Source organism: Protopterus annectens, chromosome 8.part0 (genome assembly GCF_019279795.1).
Source record: "Protopterus annectens isolate FY-2018-M chromosome 8.part0, PAN1.0, whole genome shotgun sequence".
In the NCBI taxonomy this organism is placed as follows: Eukaryota; Metazoa; Chordata; order Ceratodontiformes; family Protopteridae; genus Protopterus; species Protopterus annectens.
The window spans coordinates 1500462509-1500482655 of NC_056741.1; the positions used below are offsets into that span (position 1 = coordinate 1500462509).

At 41.5% G+C, this 20147-nt stretch overlaps 1 protein-coding gene across 1 annotated transcript in view; it reads left to right on the plus strand.

Annotated features, from left to right (window-relative positions):
* Positions 1-20147, plus strand: part of NFRKB (nuclear factor related to kappaB binding protein) — a gene marked incomplete in the record, with an annotated part of 1477031 nt that overhangs the window by 617662 nt on the left and 839222 nt on the right. Inside the window, 1 exon segment of the mRNA XM_044081086.1 lies at positions 8014-8054. Coding sequence (XP_043937021.1) covers positions 8014-8054 — 41 coding nt within the window.

Below are 20147 nucleotides of genomic sequence, written 5' to 3' on the forward strand. Positions count from 1 at the left end.
AGGGATGCACTTGTTCACAATTGGCCCCCGGGACTACTTTATGCCTCCCCCCCTGTTTCCATTGATAACCAAAGTTCTTCAGAAAGCAAAGTCATTGAGTCACAAACTAATTTTCATCGTCCCATACTGGCCTCAACAAATCTGGATCCAGGAGGTACCGCCGTTTCTAGCTGAGAGCCTGTCATTATCAGTTCAGAGCTATGCCCTTTGGACTCACTACAGCCCCCCAGAGTGTTTGCCAAATGCATGGCAGTAGTCACGGCTCACCTGAGATGGCTAGGATTCCGGGTGTTTCCTTACATAAGACGACTGACTCCTCCCCGCCACCAACCAGCATCTACTGACCACGGTATGGGACACCACTATACATCTGTGCTCAGAGCTGGACATTATCATAAATTACGAAAAATCTGCCTTGTTGCCTTCACAGCATATTTCATTCATAGGAGCAGACTTTAACACAAAAGACATGGTGGCAAGACTGCCTCAAGAAAGGGTGCAAACACTGTGCTGTCAGGTATCGATCTTGCTCTTGAGAAGGAAGGTGCAGGCAAAGTTTGTTCTCAAGGTTTTGGGGTTGATGGCAGCTATGATAACATTAGTCCCACTGGCACGTTTACACATGAGTATTACAGTGGCTTCTCTTTGCTCAGTGGTCCATGCAGGAGTTACCCATGTCACACAAGATTCTCATTATGGATACCTGCAAGGAGGACCTACGTTGGTGGCTTCAGTCCATGCAGGTGACGATAGGCAGACCATTTGTCCTCCCCAATCCAATAGCTACAGTGACCACAGACGCTTCCCAGATAGGGTGGGGGGCATTATCTGGGACAGATCATCCAAGGGATTTGGCAGGAACACGAATACCGCTTGCACATCAATGTCTTAGAGATGAGGGCGGTTCTTCTGGTGTTGCAAGCATTCCAGAGCTCTCTTCCAACTGGTACAATTATAATACAGACAGACAATATGTCCGTGGTGTGGTACATCAACAAACAAGGCGGAACCAGATCCTAACCTCTGTGTCACACATTCTGGGGAAATCCCACCAGGCAATTCTTGTGCCTCACGAGTGGACCCTCAAACAAGAAGTTGTGAACCAAATTTTTTGCAAGTGTGTCCAGCCTTGCTGTGACCTCTTTGCCACTTCCATGAATGCCAAATGCAGCGGCTACCTTGCCCTAACCCCCCTTCCGGGGGGAATTGTCAAGGGATGCACTTGTTCACAATTGGCCCCCGGGGCTACTTTATGCCTCCCCCCCCCCCTGTTTCCATTGATAACCAAAGTTCTTCAGAAAGCAAAGTCATTGAGTCACAAACTAATTTTCATCGCCCCATACTGGCCTCGACAAATCTGGTTCCCTTTCCTTTGGCCCCATCTTAAGGAGGAGCCTTGGATCCAGGACCCAGTTCTGGACCTTCAGACTCAAGCTGACAGCTTGGTTACTCCACTTCCCATCTTACCAAGCTTCCAAACATTTCCCCTGCTGTGCAACACATTCTGGTTTTGTCACACAAGATTACAACTAGAAAACTGTACGCTAGCAAATAGAAAAGGTTTTCTTGCTGGGCTGCCAAAAATCATCTAAATCCCTTTACAGCACTTATTTCTTAGATTCTTGAATTTTTTAGCAGAAATTTTCAATCTGTGCAGCTGCAGCCACTGTATGAGTACAACTTGTTGCCATTTCAAACTTCCACATAGGAGACAAGGGATCCAATATTGTGTCTCAGAGATTGTTTTCTGAGGGGTACATTCCTATTAAGACCCTCAATAAGAGAGCCTCCACCACCTTGGGATCTAAATTTGGTACTTGCTAAGTTTCCTCCATTTGAACCAGCTTCATCTTGCCCACTAAAATTTCTAACATGGAAGACAATTTTCTTAACAGTTATTACTTCGGCCAGGAGGGTATCAGAACTTCAAGCCCTGTCTATTCATTCTCCTTATTTGGTTTTACACAAAGACAGAGTCTCTCTGAAAATAAATCCTTCTTTTCTGCCCAAAGTATGCTGTGAGTCCAACTTAAATCAGTCTATTGATTTACCTGTCTTTTTTCCCAACTGTAGCAACAAGGCAGAGTATAAGCTCCACCATTTGGATGTCCATAGATAATTACGTTTCTGTTTACATAGGACAAAGGAGTTTAGAAAGTCCGATCAATTATTTGTTTCCTTCTCGGACAATAAGAAAGGAGCTCCAGTTTCAAGAGTCACTTTATCTAAATGGCTTACAGATTTCTTAGCAAAAGCAACTACCAGGGAGAATTCGAGGCCATTCGACTAGAGCTTTGTCGACCTCCACCGCCTTTCAGGCCAGACTTCTGCTGGATTCAATCTGTGCTGCAGCCACATTGGTTAATCCTCATACCTTTATCACTCATTACAAAGTAGACATGGCGTCCCGGGACAGGGCTTCCTTTGGATTCACTGTTCTGAAGAGTTTATTCCTTTGAGCCACCCAAGAAAGAAAGTGCTGGGGACACTGTCCCAACAGTCAGGAATGAAGGCGAGATGTGACAACATAACATAAAGAAGTTATGTACTCACCATAATGTTCCATGTTTGTTGTCCATAATCTCGCCTTCATTCTTGTATCCCACCTTCTTTCCCCCTACCTGGAGGATCGAGAGGAAAGTTTTCTGGAACTGGTCATGAGTTGTCTGATTCCCTTCTCACTTCATGACTCATGGGCTAAGGAATCGTATGACTACCTTATATTTTGATAAATTACACTCTTTAGTATTTGCAAACAAGATCTGGGGAACTCTCGCCAGGCATCATGGAATAGGGTATAGCCTGGAGTCAGTGGAAGCTCTCAAGCTTTAGTATTAGGCCAAGTTGGAACTGATACTCTTAACCCAGTCGTCAGGAATGAAGGCGAGGTTATGGGCAACAAACATGGAACATTATGGTGAGTTACATAACTTCTTTTTTTTTTAGTAGTTCTTATTCCTACTTATCTGTACCTCCTAGCTTCCATTTACAACAATCCCTACAGATCAGTGAAGCCAAACAATACAACTTGTAGTAAAGCCATATATCTTTTAGGCCCCCCCCCCCTCCGTGTTACAGGAAATAACTAATTTCCTCCACATTAAGTGCTGTCTAATTTCATTCATGGCCCTTAAGAGAGGGGAAAAAGTAGGAAAAGAAAGGTACTGCTATTTCAGTGCAGTAAGAATTTTAAAATATAATCAGGGCAATTTCAGTGCATGGTGCTGTAGGATTGCACTCAGGCAGAGCATCCCCACCTCTCTGTTGTGTTTGTCACTAGCCCACCATCCTATTAGTTTTCTGAACTCATTCACATTTGAGTAGGTTCTAAACAAAATAAAAAAATTATGTTTTTATATCAGAAAAGGACAATGAAACAGTATTAATGTATCACAGGCAAAATGTAATGTTTCACTGTCTTATGACTTGCTGACTTACAGTAACATCCAAAAAGAAAACTGAGAAGAACCACTTGAATTGTCACCATTTTTGCTATTTTCTGTGAGGAGCTGTACAGACCTGCTGTCTCTCCTTCCTCGCTTGCTGGTTCAGCATTTTATCATGCAAATTTTTTTTTTTAAACTCGCAAATCATCTAGTTTGCTCCTCTCACTCAAGTTCCCATATGGCAGCACAACACTAGAGCATTCTTTTGAGCTCTAATGGCTGGAGTGCCCTTATCTGTTCAACTGGCCACAAATGCAGATGTGTACAGCACAGACACTATTCTACAGAAGAAACAACAGCAAATGTAATTGAGCATCCAAGTAAATCTCAATAGACTCAGGAAAAAATCCATAATCACGAACAACCATGGACACTTTTTAAAGTAATAGTATTCATACTGCTCGACTTCCTAATACAAGAAATCTAGATAGTGTCTTAAATAACAGGGACAAAGACCCAAAAATAGGTACAGATATAAAATATTGTTCTTATAAACTTAGAATGTTGTTAGAACAGGTTACTAGCAGTTAATTTTATTTTTCTAAAGGAAAATTGCATTTTAGTTTTATACAGGTTCAAAGTTTGATACAAGCTCAAATGTTAATATAAATAAAACGCTATTGTCCTTGTTATATTTTTGTGTTTAATATTTTGACTGTTCTTCAATTTGCATTTGAATGTTGGTTTCCCACAATTCCATTTGGATGGGTGGGGTTACATAATTATGTATGGAAATTTTATGTTAATCAGCATCTAGATTTTTGGCCAGTTGTACCTACATTTCACAGGTTGTTGTCCAGATTTTTGATGTTTCCAGGTTGAGAGGTATGGCCCTTCTTGATTTGGTAGGTGAGCACTATTAAGTCACTATTAATCGAAACATATTCAGCAGAAATAATCCCTAAGTGGCTGCCAGATTGTTGAACTTTCTAGATGAAGTGCACATAGGTAGTCCACAGCATTAAAATAGACTTTTAATGTAAATCAAAAGAAACCACTAACTCCTTGTCTATATTGCTATCATCCAAACCAAAATATAAAACCTTACATATACTGCCAATTAAAGGGATGGAAATAATGAGAAGCCACTTCAGCAAAGTAGAGCCAATGAAATTCAGTGTATAAAAAATATGTATGAGCCAAAGAGTATGGGCAAAATACAAAACTAAACAAATTACTTTGATGCATTCCCACCTGACTGTATCATAATGTGCTGCTTTTGGCCTCCATTTTCTTTAGCTTATTTGGTTTCTGTATATCTGAACTAGCTTTTACATTGCTGACTTTCTCACAGCTCTGTTTTCAGCATGCTGTGTTTTTAGACAAAGTTATTTATCCTTGTAATACTTTTGTAGTATGCCTTCTCTTGCCAATAGTGCTGTTTGACCATTGTGTTGCTTTGCATTAAACTTTGCACTACATTATGAATGCAGTCAAAACTTCAGTATGGGAATTTCATTAAGCCACCTGAAAGACATGGTTAACAGACTGGTTTGTTCATTACAATGTTCCTCATAGTCTGTGGCAAAACAATCAGAGCTTAGTAGTGGAATTTCAATGTACAGATCTAGAAATAAAATAAACCAGGTGCTTCAAGGGACCAGAACTTGTATCCACAAATAGTTTATTGTCTTACAGCTAGAAAGGTTTAAAAGCAAACTGCTGTTATAAAAATCAAACAGGTTTAGCACTTTCGTCTTACAAGTTCTGGTCCCTTGGAGCACCTGGTTTATTTTATTTCTGGATTACCTACTGGGTTTGCTACCTTCTTGTTTTTTAATGTACAGGTCTAAAGTGGCTACTCAAGTTATTATTTTTGAGAAATGAATCATAGTTATACCTGACAAATATATATAGTAGTTGTATTTCTAGGAAATCTGCTTTTTACAACAAAATAATTAGTGTGCCCATGGTAAATAGATAAACAGAGACTCGACTGTTAACAGAAGGGAGTCAGCATAAAAAAACGCCAACTTTCATACAGATAATACTAAGACTTCTAACCTATTTAAAAGAAAAAGTGGTCTTTCCTTCTTCCCTAGGCATAGCTGTGGCTTTTATAATATGGTCCCACAACTCCTTATCCCTCCATCTAAACCTTCCACCTAGAGCTGCAGAACTATCCACAGCACTGGATTAGAGACATATCCCATATCTCTTTATTTACTGGCACACTGTTTAAATTACGCTAACTACTATGCCAAAAATAAAAAATTAATAATGCAAAGCTTTCAGGCTAACCACCCTTCATCAGTACATAAAAATAATAAATTTTTATCTCCTCTTTTAAATAGGGATTAGTTGAAAACACATGATACAGCCAGCCTATCATCATCAAGTAACAATTACAACATTTAAAACAATAGTGCCTGAATTTATAAAGTATTTAAAAACCATCATTTGTATACTAAAAATAATAAATTAACTTCAACATTAAAAAAGAGAACTACATGTACTTGCTATATATTTTCTCTTTGTCTTTTTACCAATATAGGTTTCAGGCTGACAGCATTATTTAAACCTGGTTCAGTGTCAGCCTGAAGCCTTATGATCCATTCATATTCTTTTAATTCTAGTATATTATTCATATCACCTCCCCTGCTTCCCATAACAACATCTATTCCTCTAAATTTAAACATATCAAGGATGGTTAGCCCGAAAAGCTTTGCATTATTACATTTTTATTTTTGGCCTAGTGGTTTGCGTATTGGAAACTTCATTGTTATACAGCACTGCTCTTTGGTTATTTTATACACTGTTTAAATTGCCAACATTCCAGCTTTATTAGACAATCCGGATTAGGATTCTAGCCAGGAGTATATTAGCTGTATGTGCAGCCCCAAATTTGGTGGCTTGTTTCTCATTAGGTAAACTGGGTCCAGTCTAGTAAGCTAGGTTGGAAGAAATATTTCAGATTTAGTTGCATATTGGAGCTAATTGAGGTAAGAAGCAAAACTCATTTGCATGAAGTAAGACAGATAAGACAGTATCAGTGCTATAGGTATCTTTTATGATATAGTATTTAGCTAATGGCTGTGTAAATGACATATAGTATACAGCGTGCAGTTACAGATTGTTAGGTTGTAGTTCAGCCAAGTGCAACTGTTATAATTATGCCGTGGGTTATGCTGTGCTAGCTAGTTGGTTCATAAATAAATATTTTTCTAAACTCAGTTACATTTTATGGTTGTGAAATTTTTCTGGCTAATCTCAAATTAAAAAGTGAATTTTAGACTTGCAACAGCTTGGTATCACTAAAGTAGTGGATCAAGCATCTTCCTCTCCCCCTTAGGAACTATCCGGCAGCATTTACTCTCCCCATTCTCAACTGTTTTTTTCCAGTGCTCGGACTGCTTATTTGTCTGGGTCATATGTGCCACAGTCAGGGCTTGGGCTTTCTTTTCCTCCACAATCTGACAATTTCTTGTAAGTCTTCTGAGAATGTTAAACCATTCTGGAGATAAAATGCTTTCTGGAAAAGGCACAAAGCTAGCCAAAAGCTATCAATATTATCAGTACAGCCTTCCTGCCAGTGCTCACTAGTAAAGGCTATAAATGTGTGTGTGTCTGTGTGTCTGTCATCTCTTCTCCATAACACTACCTGGATTCACAATGCTTGTGAGGGGATACAGTGTGTGGTGTCTGTACCTATATTTGTAAGCCTTAAAATTTGTAAATAAGGTATAGTTTAGGTACGTGTATATTGCTTTTGTCTTTGATCCTGATTCATGTTTAAAGATAGTCTCCATTCCCAGTTCATCTACTTAGTCTTCAAATGCATAAATGAATAAGAAGTACACGGATATGGTGACAAAAAGAGACTACATGCAGACTTTGCTAATTAAATTGAATTTGTGTAATGTTTGATAACCAAGTAAGTGGACTGGTCCAATCACCGTTTTCAGCTGTGATCTGGGCCAAGTAGGTAAATGCAATATGCATACAAATGCAAAAAACATTAAAAAAATCATAACAAGCAAATGCATTGCGATATGCATAGTATAAAAACTCATATGAGCAAAGCAGTGTACGAGAGTTTGCAAATGCTGTAGAACATACACAGATTAAAACAAACTAAGAGCAATTGCATTTTGCTGAATGATATCTGAAATGTGCAACTCAAGCTGTAATAAGCAAAGATGGTTATCTGTCTAGCAGGTAATTTACTTCTAGTTTGGATTTCTTACACTGACTGTATGTTCAACATGTGAGGGACTTCTGTCCACAGAGACCTTCAGCCCAAAATTTCATTATATTGTGTTTACTGTGTGGGAGTTAACCATCTTGAGTGACAGAATGTGTTAAAGGCCAGTTTTACATTTTTAACTGCATTTTATACATTTAGTGGTTTAATTGTAGAGCAGTCATGGAGCTTATTTTATTATTTTTGTGTGTTGCATTATTTTTTGTTATAGTGTTCACTGCTATATTGGTGAAAGCTCTTAAACAATTTATTATGTTTGAATTATTTTGACATTTGAAAAGTTAGTCACATAGTTATGTTAATCAAAGTGAGAAGACCAGCTCAGAGGAGAATATGCTGATTTGTTCCTTTGTTCTTTTACAGGACAGTGATGATCTTGACATCGTTCCACCAATGCAGAGGATGTAAGTAACATTAATAACTTAGTGTGATTCATGTTTTTTGTGCTCATTGTGTTTTTTTATACAGAGTTGTTAACATAACACAAGGCTGTTTCTTTTAAGTAAAAAAAAAATCTTATTTCCAAATTACAAGGGTTAATTAAAACAAAGAGTAAAAACGTCACACAGATAACCAACTGGTTATAAATATAAAAAGAAAAATGTAGTAAAGCTAGACTTATAACTGTGTGATACCTTAAACCTCTTGCATCAGAGGCCTCATGGGATATATGCAAATCACCCCTTACAGATATCAGGTGTTTAAGATAAAGGGCAATTCTGAATGTTCATGATTTTTTCTTTTACTTTCATTTTAAAGTGTATTTGTGGACAATTTCAGGCCATTAAAGTCAAACACCTCTAGCTGTGGACATGCATGTTTCTGCCTTCTTATGACATCATGAGCACAGCATAAGAGGAATGTTTGACCTTTGGAAACGCAGGGTTGTCATACCCAGCTGATATCCATAAACATTAGGGTGTCTACAAAATATCCCAACTAACAAACTAAAACAAAGAGTAAAAAGGTCACACAGATAACCAACTGGTTAAAAACATAAAAAGAAAAATCTAGTAAAGCTAGATTCCTGTGTGATGCCTTAAACCTCTTGCATCAGAGGCCTCATGGGATATATGCAAATCACCCCTTAAGGATGTTAGGTGTTTCAGCTAAATGGCAATTCTGAATGCCCATGAATTTTTCTTTTACTTTAATTTTTAAGTCTATTTATGGACAATTCCAGGCCATTAAAGCCAAACCCCTCTAGCTGTGGACTTGCATGTTTCTGCTTTAATGGCCTAGACTTAAAAATGAAAGTAAAAGTAAAAGTCATGGGCATTCAGAATTGCCATTTAGCTGAAACACCTGATATCCTTAAGGGGTGATTTGCATAGATTCCACGAGGCCTCTGATGCAAGTGGTTTAAGGTACCACACAGTTAGAAGTCTAGCTTTACTAGATTTTTCTTTTTTATGTTTTTAACCAGTTGGTTATCTGTGTGACCTTTTAATTCTTTGTTTTAGTTTGTTAGTTGGGATATTTTATAGACACCCTAATGTTTATGGATGTCAGCTGGGTATGACAACCCTGCGTTTCCAAAGGTCAAACATTCTTGTTGTGCTGTGCTGATGATGTCATAAGAAGCAGAAACATGCATGTTCACAACAAGAGGGGTTTGGCTTTAATGGCTTGGAATTGTCCATAAATAGACTTAAAAATGTAAGTAAAAGAAAAAGTCATGGACATTCAGAATTGCCATTTAGCTGAAACACCTGATATCCTTAAGGGGTGATTTGCATGTATCCCATGAGACCTCTGATGCAAGAGGTTTAAGGTATCACACAGTTAAATTGCAAGAGTTAGGATTAGAATTGTATTCTGTAAGATAGTTGACAGGAAGCCATGTAGAAGTGCGGCTGTAAGGTTGTCAGATACATAAAGATGAGTTTATTTGCGTTATGTAAATGAAAGTCAGTGAGTTCAATTGAATACATATGCAGAAGAGAAATGGCTGTCAGGTTTCAAGCAGGTGTAATGCTGTGTGCATGCAAGACAGTGCATACCTAAGTAATGTAAATGTAAAATATTAGGATTGGAAATGCACTCTAGGTTTGAGACAGGAAGGCTGCTCATATTTGTATAGGATAATGCCCTTGTGAAGTTCTTCGTATTTCACTGTTGCATTCATCAAATTTGGGTTATCTGCCTGCAGGTAGCCCTCAGCTGGCCTGAATACCAGAGTCTTCAGATTCCTGCATCGGATGCTGTCTCTTCTTCCATGACATCAGGTCGTCAGGGGTATAAAACATGCAGCCGATGCCATTACATCAGTCTTTCTTGCTGTGCAGAGCCCGAAGCAGAAGCAGTTCACAAGTGCCGGTCGGCCAACTCCTTGAATTTTCGTTTTAGAGTTTCAGAACCAAAGTTTTCAAAAAAGATAAGTACCCCATTGGGGATCTTTTTTTCTTGTTCCAATCAATGTCATTTAAAGTTAACAATTGTCTTACCTGTGGAAAGCAAATACTTCATAAAGATTTTCATTCATACTGCATTCCTTGCTTAGGCCCAGACCATGACGTCCTTCGCTGTCGGTTTTGTGCCTTGTTCAACCCCCGAACTATTCGTCGGGCTATCTTTGCAGCAAATTATTTTGGTACTCGGACTCAGTACTCCGAAATGGTTTTGTTAAGCCATCCGACTACCGATCTTCCGAAAAAACATACGGATAAAGACAAAGACCGACCGCATAGCTCCAAAACTGCCGATGCCGCTTCCGTTAAGCTAGTCGCCAGTCCGCCGGTACTCAGTGAGGCACTTTCGCAGTCCCTGATACCTGCTATTTCAGATTCGTAGGCCTCTACTGAGACACATTCGGAGTCCGATATGCCGTGAGATGCTTCTTCGACTATGGAACTTGTGGATGTCTCTATCTCGGATGAATCCTGAGCCGCTGTGCAGGCACTGGCTTCTGAGGGTGTATTTAGGCCTACAGACTTACATTTTAAACCAACACCATCCAGGCCTAAAACTCGCACCACGCCTAGAAAACCAACGTCCAAAATGCAGGCTCAGACCCATATGCCTAAAAAACAAATGCTTAGAATGGCTGAAGACCTTATTACTTTAATTAGGGGAAGCCAGCCTTCCTCCTCTAAGAGACCTGGAATTGATTTTCCTTCTGATTCTTCTGATCAGGAATCTGAAATTTCTGTTCCTTCTGATTACCAGGATTTGCCCTTATCTACCTATGAGGATTCTAATGCAGAGGATTCCATTCCCTCTGCTTCCCCTCCAGAAGATTTTTCTTTTGGTGAAACCTTGCACACTCTTAGGGGGGGGTCTATATTAGAACATCGAAGTTTCAAAACTTTAAATGTTCTAATATCGACCCCTATTCAGCAAAAGCTGAAAACATCGAACATACAGAACAGCAAATTTTTTCCTAGGGTAAAAAATTGCTGTTCCAAAACAAATACATACAACACAAGCACACCTAACAAACAGCAATCCACACACATGCACCTAAAATCTTACACCTAACCCTACACTAAACTATACATACACCACTAACTATCCATTTACCTTAACCATGACCCTAAGATCCGTCACTATCGCACAATCACCTCACCCGCGCCCTAACCCTAACTCACCTACCCCACCCTAACCCTCACGTCCAAACAATCGCACACTTACCTGCCCCGCGCCCTAACCCTAACTCACGTCCACACAATCGCACACATACCTAACCCACTGTAACCCTCATGTCCACGCAATCGCACACTTACCTGAACCCGACCTGTAACTTTCCACCACAGCTCTGAAAATGCCGAAGCAACAGAAACGGACAAAAATTTGGTTTCTGCAGCTTCGATATTTTCAGCGTTCACTGAATACTGGTCGATATTAGAACATTTGAAGTTTTGAAACTTCAGTGTTCTAATATAGACCCTCTTAAGGAGCATTTCTGCTGGGAAAGCCAGGATTACTCTGACTCCAAAAACAGGCTTAGGGAATTCTTACTCCTTCCTCAACAGAGGCCTTTAGCTATCCCTCCTGTTCTGGACATTGTAGATGATGCTTTCATGGAATCTAGCCTTTCCCCAGACACTTTGCCTCCAGCTACCAGAAAACCTGACCGGTATTACCGAGTACCTGACTCCCACAAGTTCCTCTTCAAGAATCCTACTGCTTTCCCAACATCCATAAGGCATTAAGGCTACTGCTTCCAATAATCCTACCCCTTCTGATAGAGATTCTAGAGCCTTGGACAGATGGGGTAAGAAGGCATACACTTCTGCTACTTTGGCCATTAGGGCTTTAAATTGCCAGTTTCATATGTTGAAGTATCAGCAGCATGTTATGGGACTACTTAAACAGAAGATGATGTTGATTCCTGACTGTGCTGAACACAAAGAATTACAGGATTTAATGCATTCTGCAGAACAAATTGGTAAACATACTTTGCAATGTGGTTTTGATGCTTTAGAAGCATCTTGCAGGGCTGCTGTCACTGGGTCTGTACTTAGAAGGCATGCTTGGCTTAAGGAGCAAAACTTGCCAGATCATGTTAAAGCAAAATTACTGGATGCTCCCTTAAACCAGGACTGCCTTTTTCGCAACAAAGCAGAATAAGTCCTCAAAAGGATGGAGGAAAAAGCTAAATCTATGCAAACTGTTAAAGATTTTCTACAAGTACAACCTCCCAGATTTAGTAGGCATTGGCCTTCAATGAATTGGTCCTTTCCAGTCTCTTCCAGGCCTTTTCAGTCCAAACCGAGGAACAGCAGACCACCTAGGTTACGGTGTCAGGCTGCGCACAGGCCTAAGCAGTGGGGGGCTCCCACTTCCAAAGCAGGGAGTAGTAAGCCACCCCCCTATGGACAAATGGCACAATGACTTTAACCTTAATCCTTCCAAGCCCTGCTCAACTGCCTGCTCCCTTAGGATGAAAGCTCTCCCTGCATGCAAAAAAGTGAGAACTCATTACCCAGGACAAATGGGTTTTGAACATAGTTTCCCAAGGATACAGATTCCACTTCCACACACTACCAGCCCTAAACGGTTGGCCAGACCTTCCCCCAAATCAGTGGGCGGAGGCCCAACAGCAGGATGTTCCTCATGTTTCACTGTTGTAGTCATTATATTGGGGTTATCTGCTTGCAGGTAGCCCTCAGTCGGCCTGATTAACAAAGTCTTGGGTTCTGCATCGGTTGCTGTCCCTTCTTCCATGACGTCAGGTCGTCAGGGGTGTAAAACATGTAGCCAACACCATTACATCTGTCTTTCTTGCCGTGAGGTGCCTGAAGCAGAAGCAGTTCACAAGTGCCAGTCGGCTGACTCCTGAAATTTTTGTTTTCGAGTTTCAGAACCGAAGTCTTCAACTAAAGCTAAGTACCCCATTGGGGAAACTTTTTCATGCTCCTTACTGATGTCAGTAAAAGTTAATAATTACATTACTTGTGGAAAGCAAATACCTCATAAAGATTGTCATTTGTACTGTATTTCTTGCCTAGGCCCTGACCACGATGTACCTTGCTGTTGGTTTTGTGCTTTATTTAATCAGTGCACTATCTGTTGTTGGTATATTTTCACCTCTAAATATTTCGGTTCTCGGTTTAATTATCCAGAAATGTCGTTGGTTAGCCATCTGACTACCGGGATTCTGAAAAAACACAAAGATAAAGACAGAGACAGGCCGCTGAGGTCCAAAACTGCCGATGACACTTCTCCTAAGCCAGTCGCCAGTTCGCCGATACTCAGTGAGACACTTTTGCAGCCCCTGATACCACTACTTCTGATTCGCAGGCCTCTACTGAGACCCATTCAGAGTCCGGTATGCCACGAGATGCTTCAACTGTGGAACCCACGGATGTCTCTACCTTGGATGGGTCCGGAGCCGCTGTGCAGGCACCGGCTTCTGAGAGTGTATTCAGGCCTACGGGCTTGCATATTAAACCGATGCCTCCTTCTTTACTTAGGCCTAAATCTCGAACCATGCCTAAAAAAACGACGCCCAGACCACATGCTCAGGCCTCTATGCCTAAAAAACAAATAATAAGAATGGATGAAGATCTAATAACTCTAATCAGGGGTAGCCAACCCCCCCCCCCCTTCTAAGAGGCCTAGGACTGAAGTTGGTTATGAATCAGGATTCTGTTTTTTCTGATTCTTCTGATGGTCTGGATTTGCCCTTATCTACTTATGAAGATTCTGATGCAGAGGACTCCATTCCCTCTGCTTCCCCTCCTGAGGATTTTTCTTTTGGGGAAACCTTACATACTCTAAGGGAGCATTTCCACTGGGAAAGCCCAGATTTTTCTGATTCAAAAAAGAGGCTTAGGGATTTCCTTCTCCTACCTCATCATAGGCCTTTAGCTATTCCTCCTGTACTAGACATTGTTGATGATGATTTTCGGAATCTAGTTTGGCCCCTGATTCCTTTCCTCCTGCTCCCAGAAAACCTGACAGATATTACAGGGTCCCTGAGTCCCACAAGTTCCTTTTTAAAAATCCTTTTGCAGATCCAGAGACTATTGCACAGGGGCCCAAGGACATTAAGGCTTCTACTGCTAAAAATCCTACCCCTTCTGATACAGATTCCAGGGCGCTGGATAGATGGGGTAAGACAGTTTATTCTTCTGCAGCCTTAGCCATTAGGGCTTTAAACTGTCAGTTTCATATGTTAAAGTATCAGCAACATGTTATTGGACTGCTTAAACAGAAAATGAAGTTGATTCCTGACTCTGTGGAAAATAAAGAATTACAGGATTTAATGCATTCTGCTGAACAAGTTGGAAAACATACTTTGCATTGTGGTTTTGATTCATTAGAGGCCTCTTGCAGGGCTGCTGTTCATAGGTTAGTTACTGGGTCTGTGCTCAGAAGGCATGCTTGGCTTAAGGAGCAATCTTTGCCTGATCATGTTAAAGCTAAATTGTTGGATGCTCCCTTAAATCCGGACCGCCCATTTGGCAACAAGGCTGAGGAAGTACTTAAAAAGATGGAAGATAACGCTACATCTATGCAAACTGTTTAAGATTTCTTACACGTTCAGCCTCCTAGATTTAGTAGGCACTGGCCCTCTAAGAATTGGTCCTTTCCAGTCCCTTCCAGGTCTTCTCAAGCCATACCCAGACACAGCAAAAACCCCAGATTTCAGTCCCAGGGGACACACAGGACTAAGCAGTGGGGGGGGGCCTCCACTTCCAAATCTGGGAGTAATAATACTCCTCCCTATGGTAGACTGTCTCAATGACTTTGTTTTAAAATTTCCAAGCACTTATCAACTGACTGCCCCTTTGGGGGGAAAGATTGCTCTTCATGCAAAGAATTGGGAACTCATTACCCAGGACAAATGGGTTTTAAATGTAGTGTCCCAGGGATACAGATTTCACTTCCGCACGTTGCCAACACCAAGCGGGTGGCCGGACCTACCCCCAAATCAGTGGGCAGAGGCCCAAAAAGAAGTACTTTCTCTCTTAAACATGGGGGCTATTCAACTGGTACCAGAAGAGGAAAAGGGACAAGGTTTCTACTCTAGACTTTTCCTGGTACCCAGAAAAGACCATTCATGGCATCCTATCCTGGACCTGTCTACTCAAAAACGTTTTTGGAGATTCCAAAATTCAAGATGCTGACTCTTCACCAATTACTTCTTATGCTAGGCAAAGATGCCTGGTTGGCAACACTAGATTTAAAGGAAGCATACCTGCACATCCCAATCAGGGAATCTTGCAGAAGATACCTATGCTTCAAAGCAGGCTACACGCACTATCAGTTCTCTGCACTGCCCTTTGGCTTATCTACTGTGCCCAGGGTATTCACAAAGTGCCTAGCTCCAGTTATTGCATTTTGCAGGCAAAGAAATATTCAAATATACCCATACCTGGACGATTGTCTAATTCAGGCAGAAAGCCAGGACATACTGTTAAATCATCTTGCTTTTGTTCATAGGGTTCTAACTTGTCTGGGGTACATCATAAACAAAAAGAAATCACACCTGGTACCCTGTCAACAAATTATATTCCTGATAGCAAACTTGAATACAATTTTCCAGATGGCTTACCTCACGCCAGAAAAACAAATTCATTTGACAACCTACTTCAAACAAGTGGCCACAAAAACCCTGCTATCTGCAAGACAAATACTGCAAGCCTTTGGGGTTCATGGCCTCCTGCATTCTTCTGATTCCATATGCAATACTGCATACGAGGAAACTATAGTGGTATCTAAATAGCCTATGGTGTCAACATTCTCAGGATCTAGAAGCAATGATTCCTGTCATACCTTGCCTATGTCTAGTGTTCCTTTGGTGGGCAGAGGCCTGCCAACCAAAACAAGGGACTACCTTTCACACCACCTCCTGCCACCCAAACCCTAACAACAGACGCATCAGACTATGCATGGGAGGTTCATCTGGCAGGGAAGTGCATTCAGGGCAAATGGAACCCAAGTCAAATGCACCTGATATCAATCAAAAAGAAATGTTAGCTGTACAGAATGCTCTGACAGCCTTCAAGTACCACATTCTTCCAGGACAACTAATGGTAAAGACGGACAACACCACTGTTATGTGGTACATAAACAAGCAGGGGGGTACACATTCGTACCCCCTCTGCAGACTAGCCATGGCAATGTGGAACACAGCCTTGAGCTACCAAGTGCACCTACAGGCTCAATTCCTGCCAGGAAAATTAAATACACTGGCAGACGGACTAAGCAGAAACCTCATGGACCCACACGAGTGGAAACTGGAACCAAGGATTTTCAACATGTTGACAAGCAAATGGGGGAGCCCAGATATAGACCTGTTTGCCTCTCCCCAGAACTACCAATTGGACAAATTTTGCACAAGGACTCATCACAAACAAGCCTGGAAAGTGGATGCTCTGTCTTTCAGCTGGAAAAACCTATCAGTCTGTGCCTTCTCCCCTCTGCCTCTGCTCTCGAAAGTGCTACTAAAAATCAAACAGTACAAACCAAGGATGATCTTGATTGCTTCAGACTGGCCACGCCAGCACTGGTACCCCTTCCTGTGCAGCGTGCCACGGTTATCCCCGTGAAACCTGCCTCAGACTCCTTCCCTGTTGTCTCAGCAGGAGAACCAAATTTTGCACCATCAGCTTCTAACACTGAACCTTGCAGTCTGGCTAATTACATAATCTCTCCTTTACCATCCCTCAGCAAACTTGTGATGGATATCATTTTAGAGGCAAGGAGGCCTAGTACTAGACAATCTTATGCTGGAAAATGGAAAAGATTCTGTGCCTGGATCCAATCTCAAGGTGTGAGCACAGCAGCGCCCAATTTACCTCAGATTTTACAATACTTAACTGAGATGCTTCACAAGGGCCTGTCTTTGTCCTCCATTAAAATCCACGCTTTAGCCATTTCAGCTCATAATAACACAGAGCCTCCCCTCTTCTCTCATCCACTGCTCAAGCAGTTCCTCAGAGGGGCCAAAAATTTGAGACCACCTAGGAGAGCTCCAACCCCAGCCTGGGACCTTAACTTTGTTTTGGAGAAACTCACTCTATCTCCTTTCGAACCAGCTGCTACTGCAGACATAAAATTTCTTTCTTGGAAAACAGCTTTCCTTTTGGCAATCACTTCAGCTAGAAGGGTATCTGAGTTACGGGCCCTTATGGCATTGGAGCCTTTCATCATCTTTCATGCGGACAGGGTGTCCCTCAGAACCAATCCATCCTTCATGCCCAAGGTGGTTTCCAGTGTGGCTCTTAATCTGTCCATTTATTTGCTAACCTTCTTTCCCAATCCACAGAACAAAGGGGAACGGATACTACATTCCTTAGATGTGCACAGACAACTTAGAGTCTACTTGGACAGGACTAAACCTCAAAGGAAAGCTGAGCAACTGCTGGTGGCATTTTCTGCAGGGGCAGAGGGGCAGGCTATATCAAAACAAACCATTTCTAATTAGATAGGCCATTGCATTCATTTCTGCTATAAGCACAATAGAAAACCTATCCCCCAGGGGATCAGACCTCACTCCACCAGGGCTGCATCTACCTTTACAGCCTTTCTCAGAGGCTTCCCTACCAGGGACATCCCCGAAGCTGCTACCTGGAGTTGTGTACATACTTTCACCAAGCATTATCATTTGCCAATTTTCTCTAAATCCAGAGCTGGCTTTGCCACTGCAGTCTTGCAGGGCCTTATGGCTGGTCCTAATGCTATCTAAATTCCTCCTCCTAACCATAGCTTTGGGAATCTACCCAAATGTAATGACTGCAGCAGTGAAACATGAAGATCATAGTACAGTCGTGTACGCTTACCATAAATGTAGATGTTCAAGTATATTCACTGTTGCAGTCATTACATTTGGGTTATCTGCTTGCAACTGTACTTTCTCTCTCTTCTAAGTATCAGGTCTATTCAACCAGTCCCATCAGAACAAAGGGGACAGGGTTTTTATTCAAGACTTTTCCTGGTACCCAGAAAAGACAGCTCCTGGCATCCTATCCTGGACCTCTCTATTCTAAACACCTTTCTGGTAATCCCAAAATTCAAAATGCTAACACTTCAACATCTTCTTCCTATGCTAGGCAAAGATGCCTGGCTAGCAACCTTAGACTTAAAGGAAGCTTACCTGCACATTCCAATAAGGGAAACTTGCAGGAAATACTTGCATTTCAGGGCAGGCTTCATGCACTATCAGGTGTTCTTCGTGTTTCGCTGTTGCAGTCATTACATTAGGGTAGTCTGCTGGCAGGTTGCCCTCAGTCGGCCTGAATAACAAAGTCTTGGGTCCTGCATCGGTTCCTGTCTCCTCTTCCATGACGTCAGGGGTATAAAACATGCAGCCAACGCCATTTTAATCAGTCTTTCTTGCTGTGCGGTGCCCAAAGCAGAAGCAGTTCGCCGGTCGGCCGACTCTTGAAATTTTCGTTTTCGAGTTTCAGAATCGAAGTCTTCAAACTAAAGCTAAGTACCCAGTTGGGGAAACTTTTTCTTGCTCCTTACCGATGTCAGTAAAATTTAATAATCGCATTACTTGTGGGAAGCAAATACCTCATAAGGATTTTCATTTGTACTGTATTCTTTGCCTAGGCCCTGATCAGAATGTGCCTTGCTGTTGGTTTTGTGCTAAATTTAACCAACGCACTATTAAGCGTCGGTATATTTTTGCTTCTAAATATTTTGGCTCAAGATTTAACTACTCTGAAATGTCATTGGTTAGAAAACCGACTACCGGAGTTCACAAAAAACGCAAGGAAAAAGACAGAGACAGACCGTCAAGGTCCAAAACCGACGACGAAACTTCTCCTAAGCCAGTCGCCGGTTCGCCGGTACTTAGTGAGGCACTTTTGCACCCCCGATACCCACTACTTTTGAGTCGCAGGCCTCTACCGAGACCCATTCGGATTCCGGTATGCCGCGAGATTCGCAAAGTATTGAATCCGTGGATGTCTCTCCCTTGGATGGGTCCAGAGCCGCTGAGCAGGCACCGGCTTCTGAGGGTGTTTTCAGGCCTCAACATTTTTATATTAAACCGACGCCGTCAATAAAAACAAGGTCAAAAACAACTTCTATGTCTAAAAAAAACGATGCATGAGCCATGTGCTCAGGCCCCTGTGCCTAAAAAACAAATTATCAAAATGGCTGAGGATTTAATTACCTTGATCAGGGGTTCCCAACCCTGCTAAGAGGCCTAGGCAAGGCACTGATTATGAATCTTCAGATCAGGTTTCCATTTCTTCTGAATCCTCTTCTGATCAGGAATTTTCTATTCCACCTTATGAGGATTCTGATGCAGAGGAATCCATCCCATCTGCATCTCCTCCTAAGGATTACTCTTTTGGAGAGACTTTGCATACTTTAAGGGAACATTTTCACTGGGAGAGTCAGGACTTCTCTGAATCAAAAAAGAGGCTTAGGGGTTTCCTTCTTCTTCCTCAGCATAGGCCTTTGGTAATACCTCCTGTATTAGACATTGTTGATGATGTGTTCTCGGAATCAAGCATGGCTCCTAGTAAGCCAAATAGATATTACAGGGTTCCTGATTCCCACAAATTTCTTTTCAAAAATCCTGCTGCTGATCCTGAGACTATTTCTCAGGGTCCTAAGGGTGTTAAGGCTTCTACAGCCAAAAAGTCTACCCCTTCTGATAGAGATGCCAGGGCGCTGGATAGATGGGGTAAGAAGGTTTATACGTCTGCAACCTTGGCAATCAGGGCTTTAAACTGCCAGTTTCATATGCTTAAATATCAACAGCATGTTATGGGCTTACTGAAACAGAAAATTATGTTGATTTCTGAATGTGTGGAAAATAAAGAGTTACAGTATTTATTGTATTCAGCAGAGCAGGTTGGAAAGTATACTTTGCAATGTGGTTTTGATTCCTTGAAGGCCTCATGCAGGGCTGCCGTAACTGGATCTGTGATAAGAAGGCATGCGTGGCTCAAGGGGCAAAATCTGCCTGATCATGTTAAAGCTAAATTGTTGGATGCCCCTTTACAGCATGATAGTCTGTTTGGTAATAAGGCAGAAGAGGTTTTAAAGAAATTGAATACAAAGCTAAATCTATGCAAACTGTA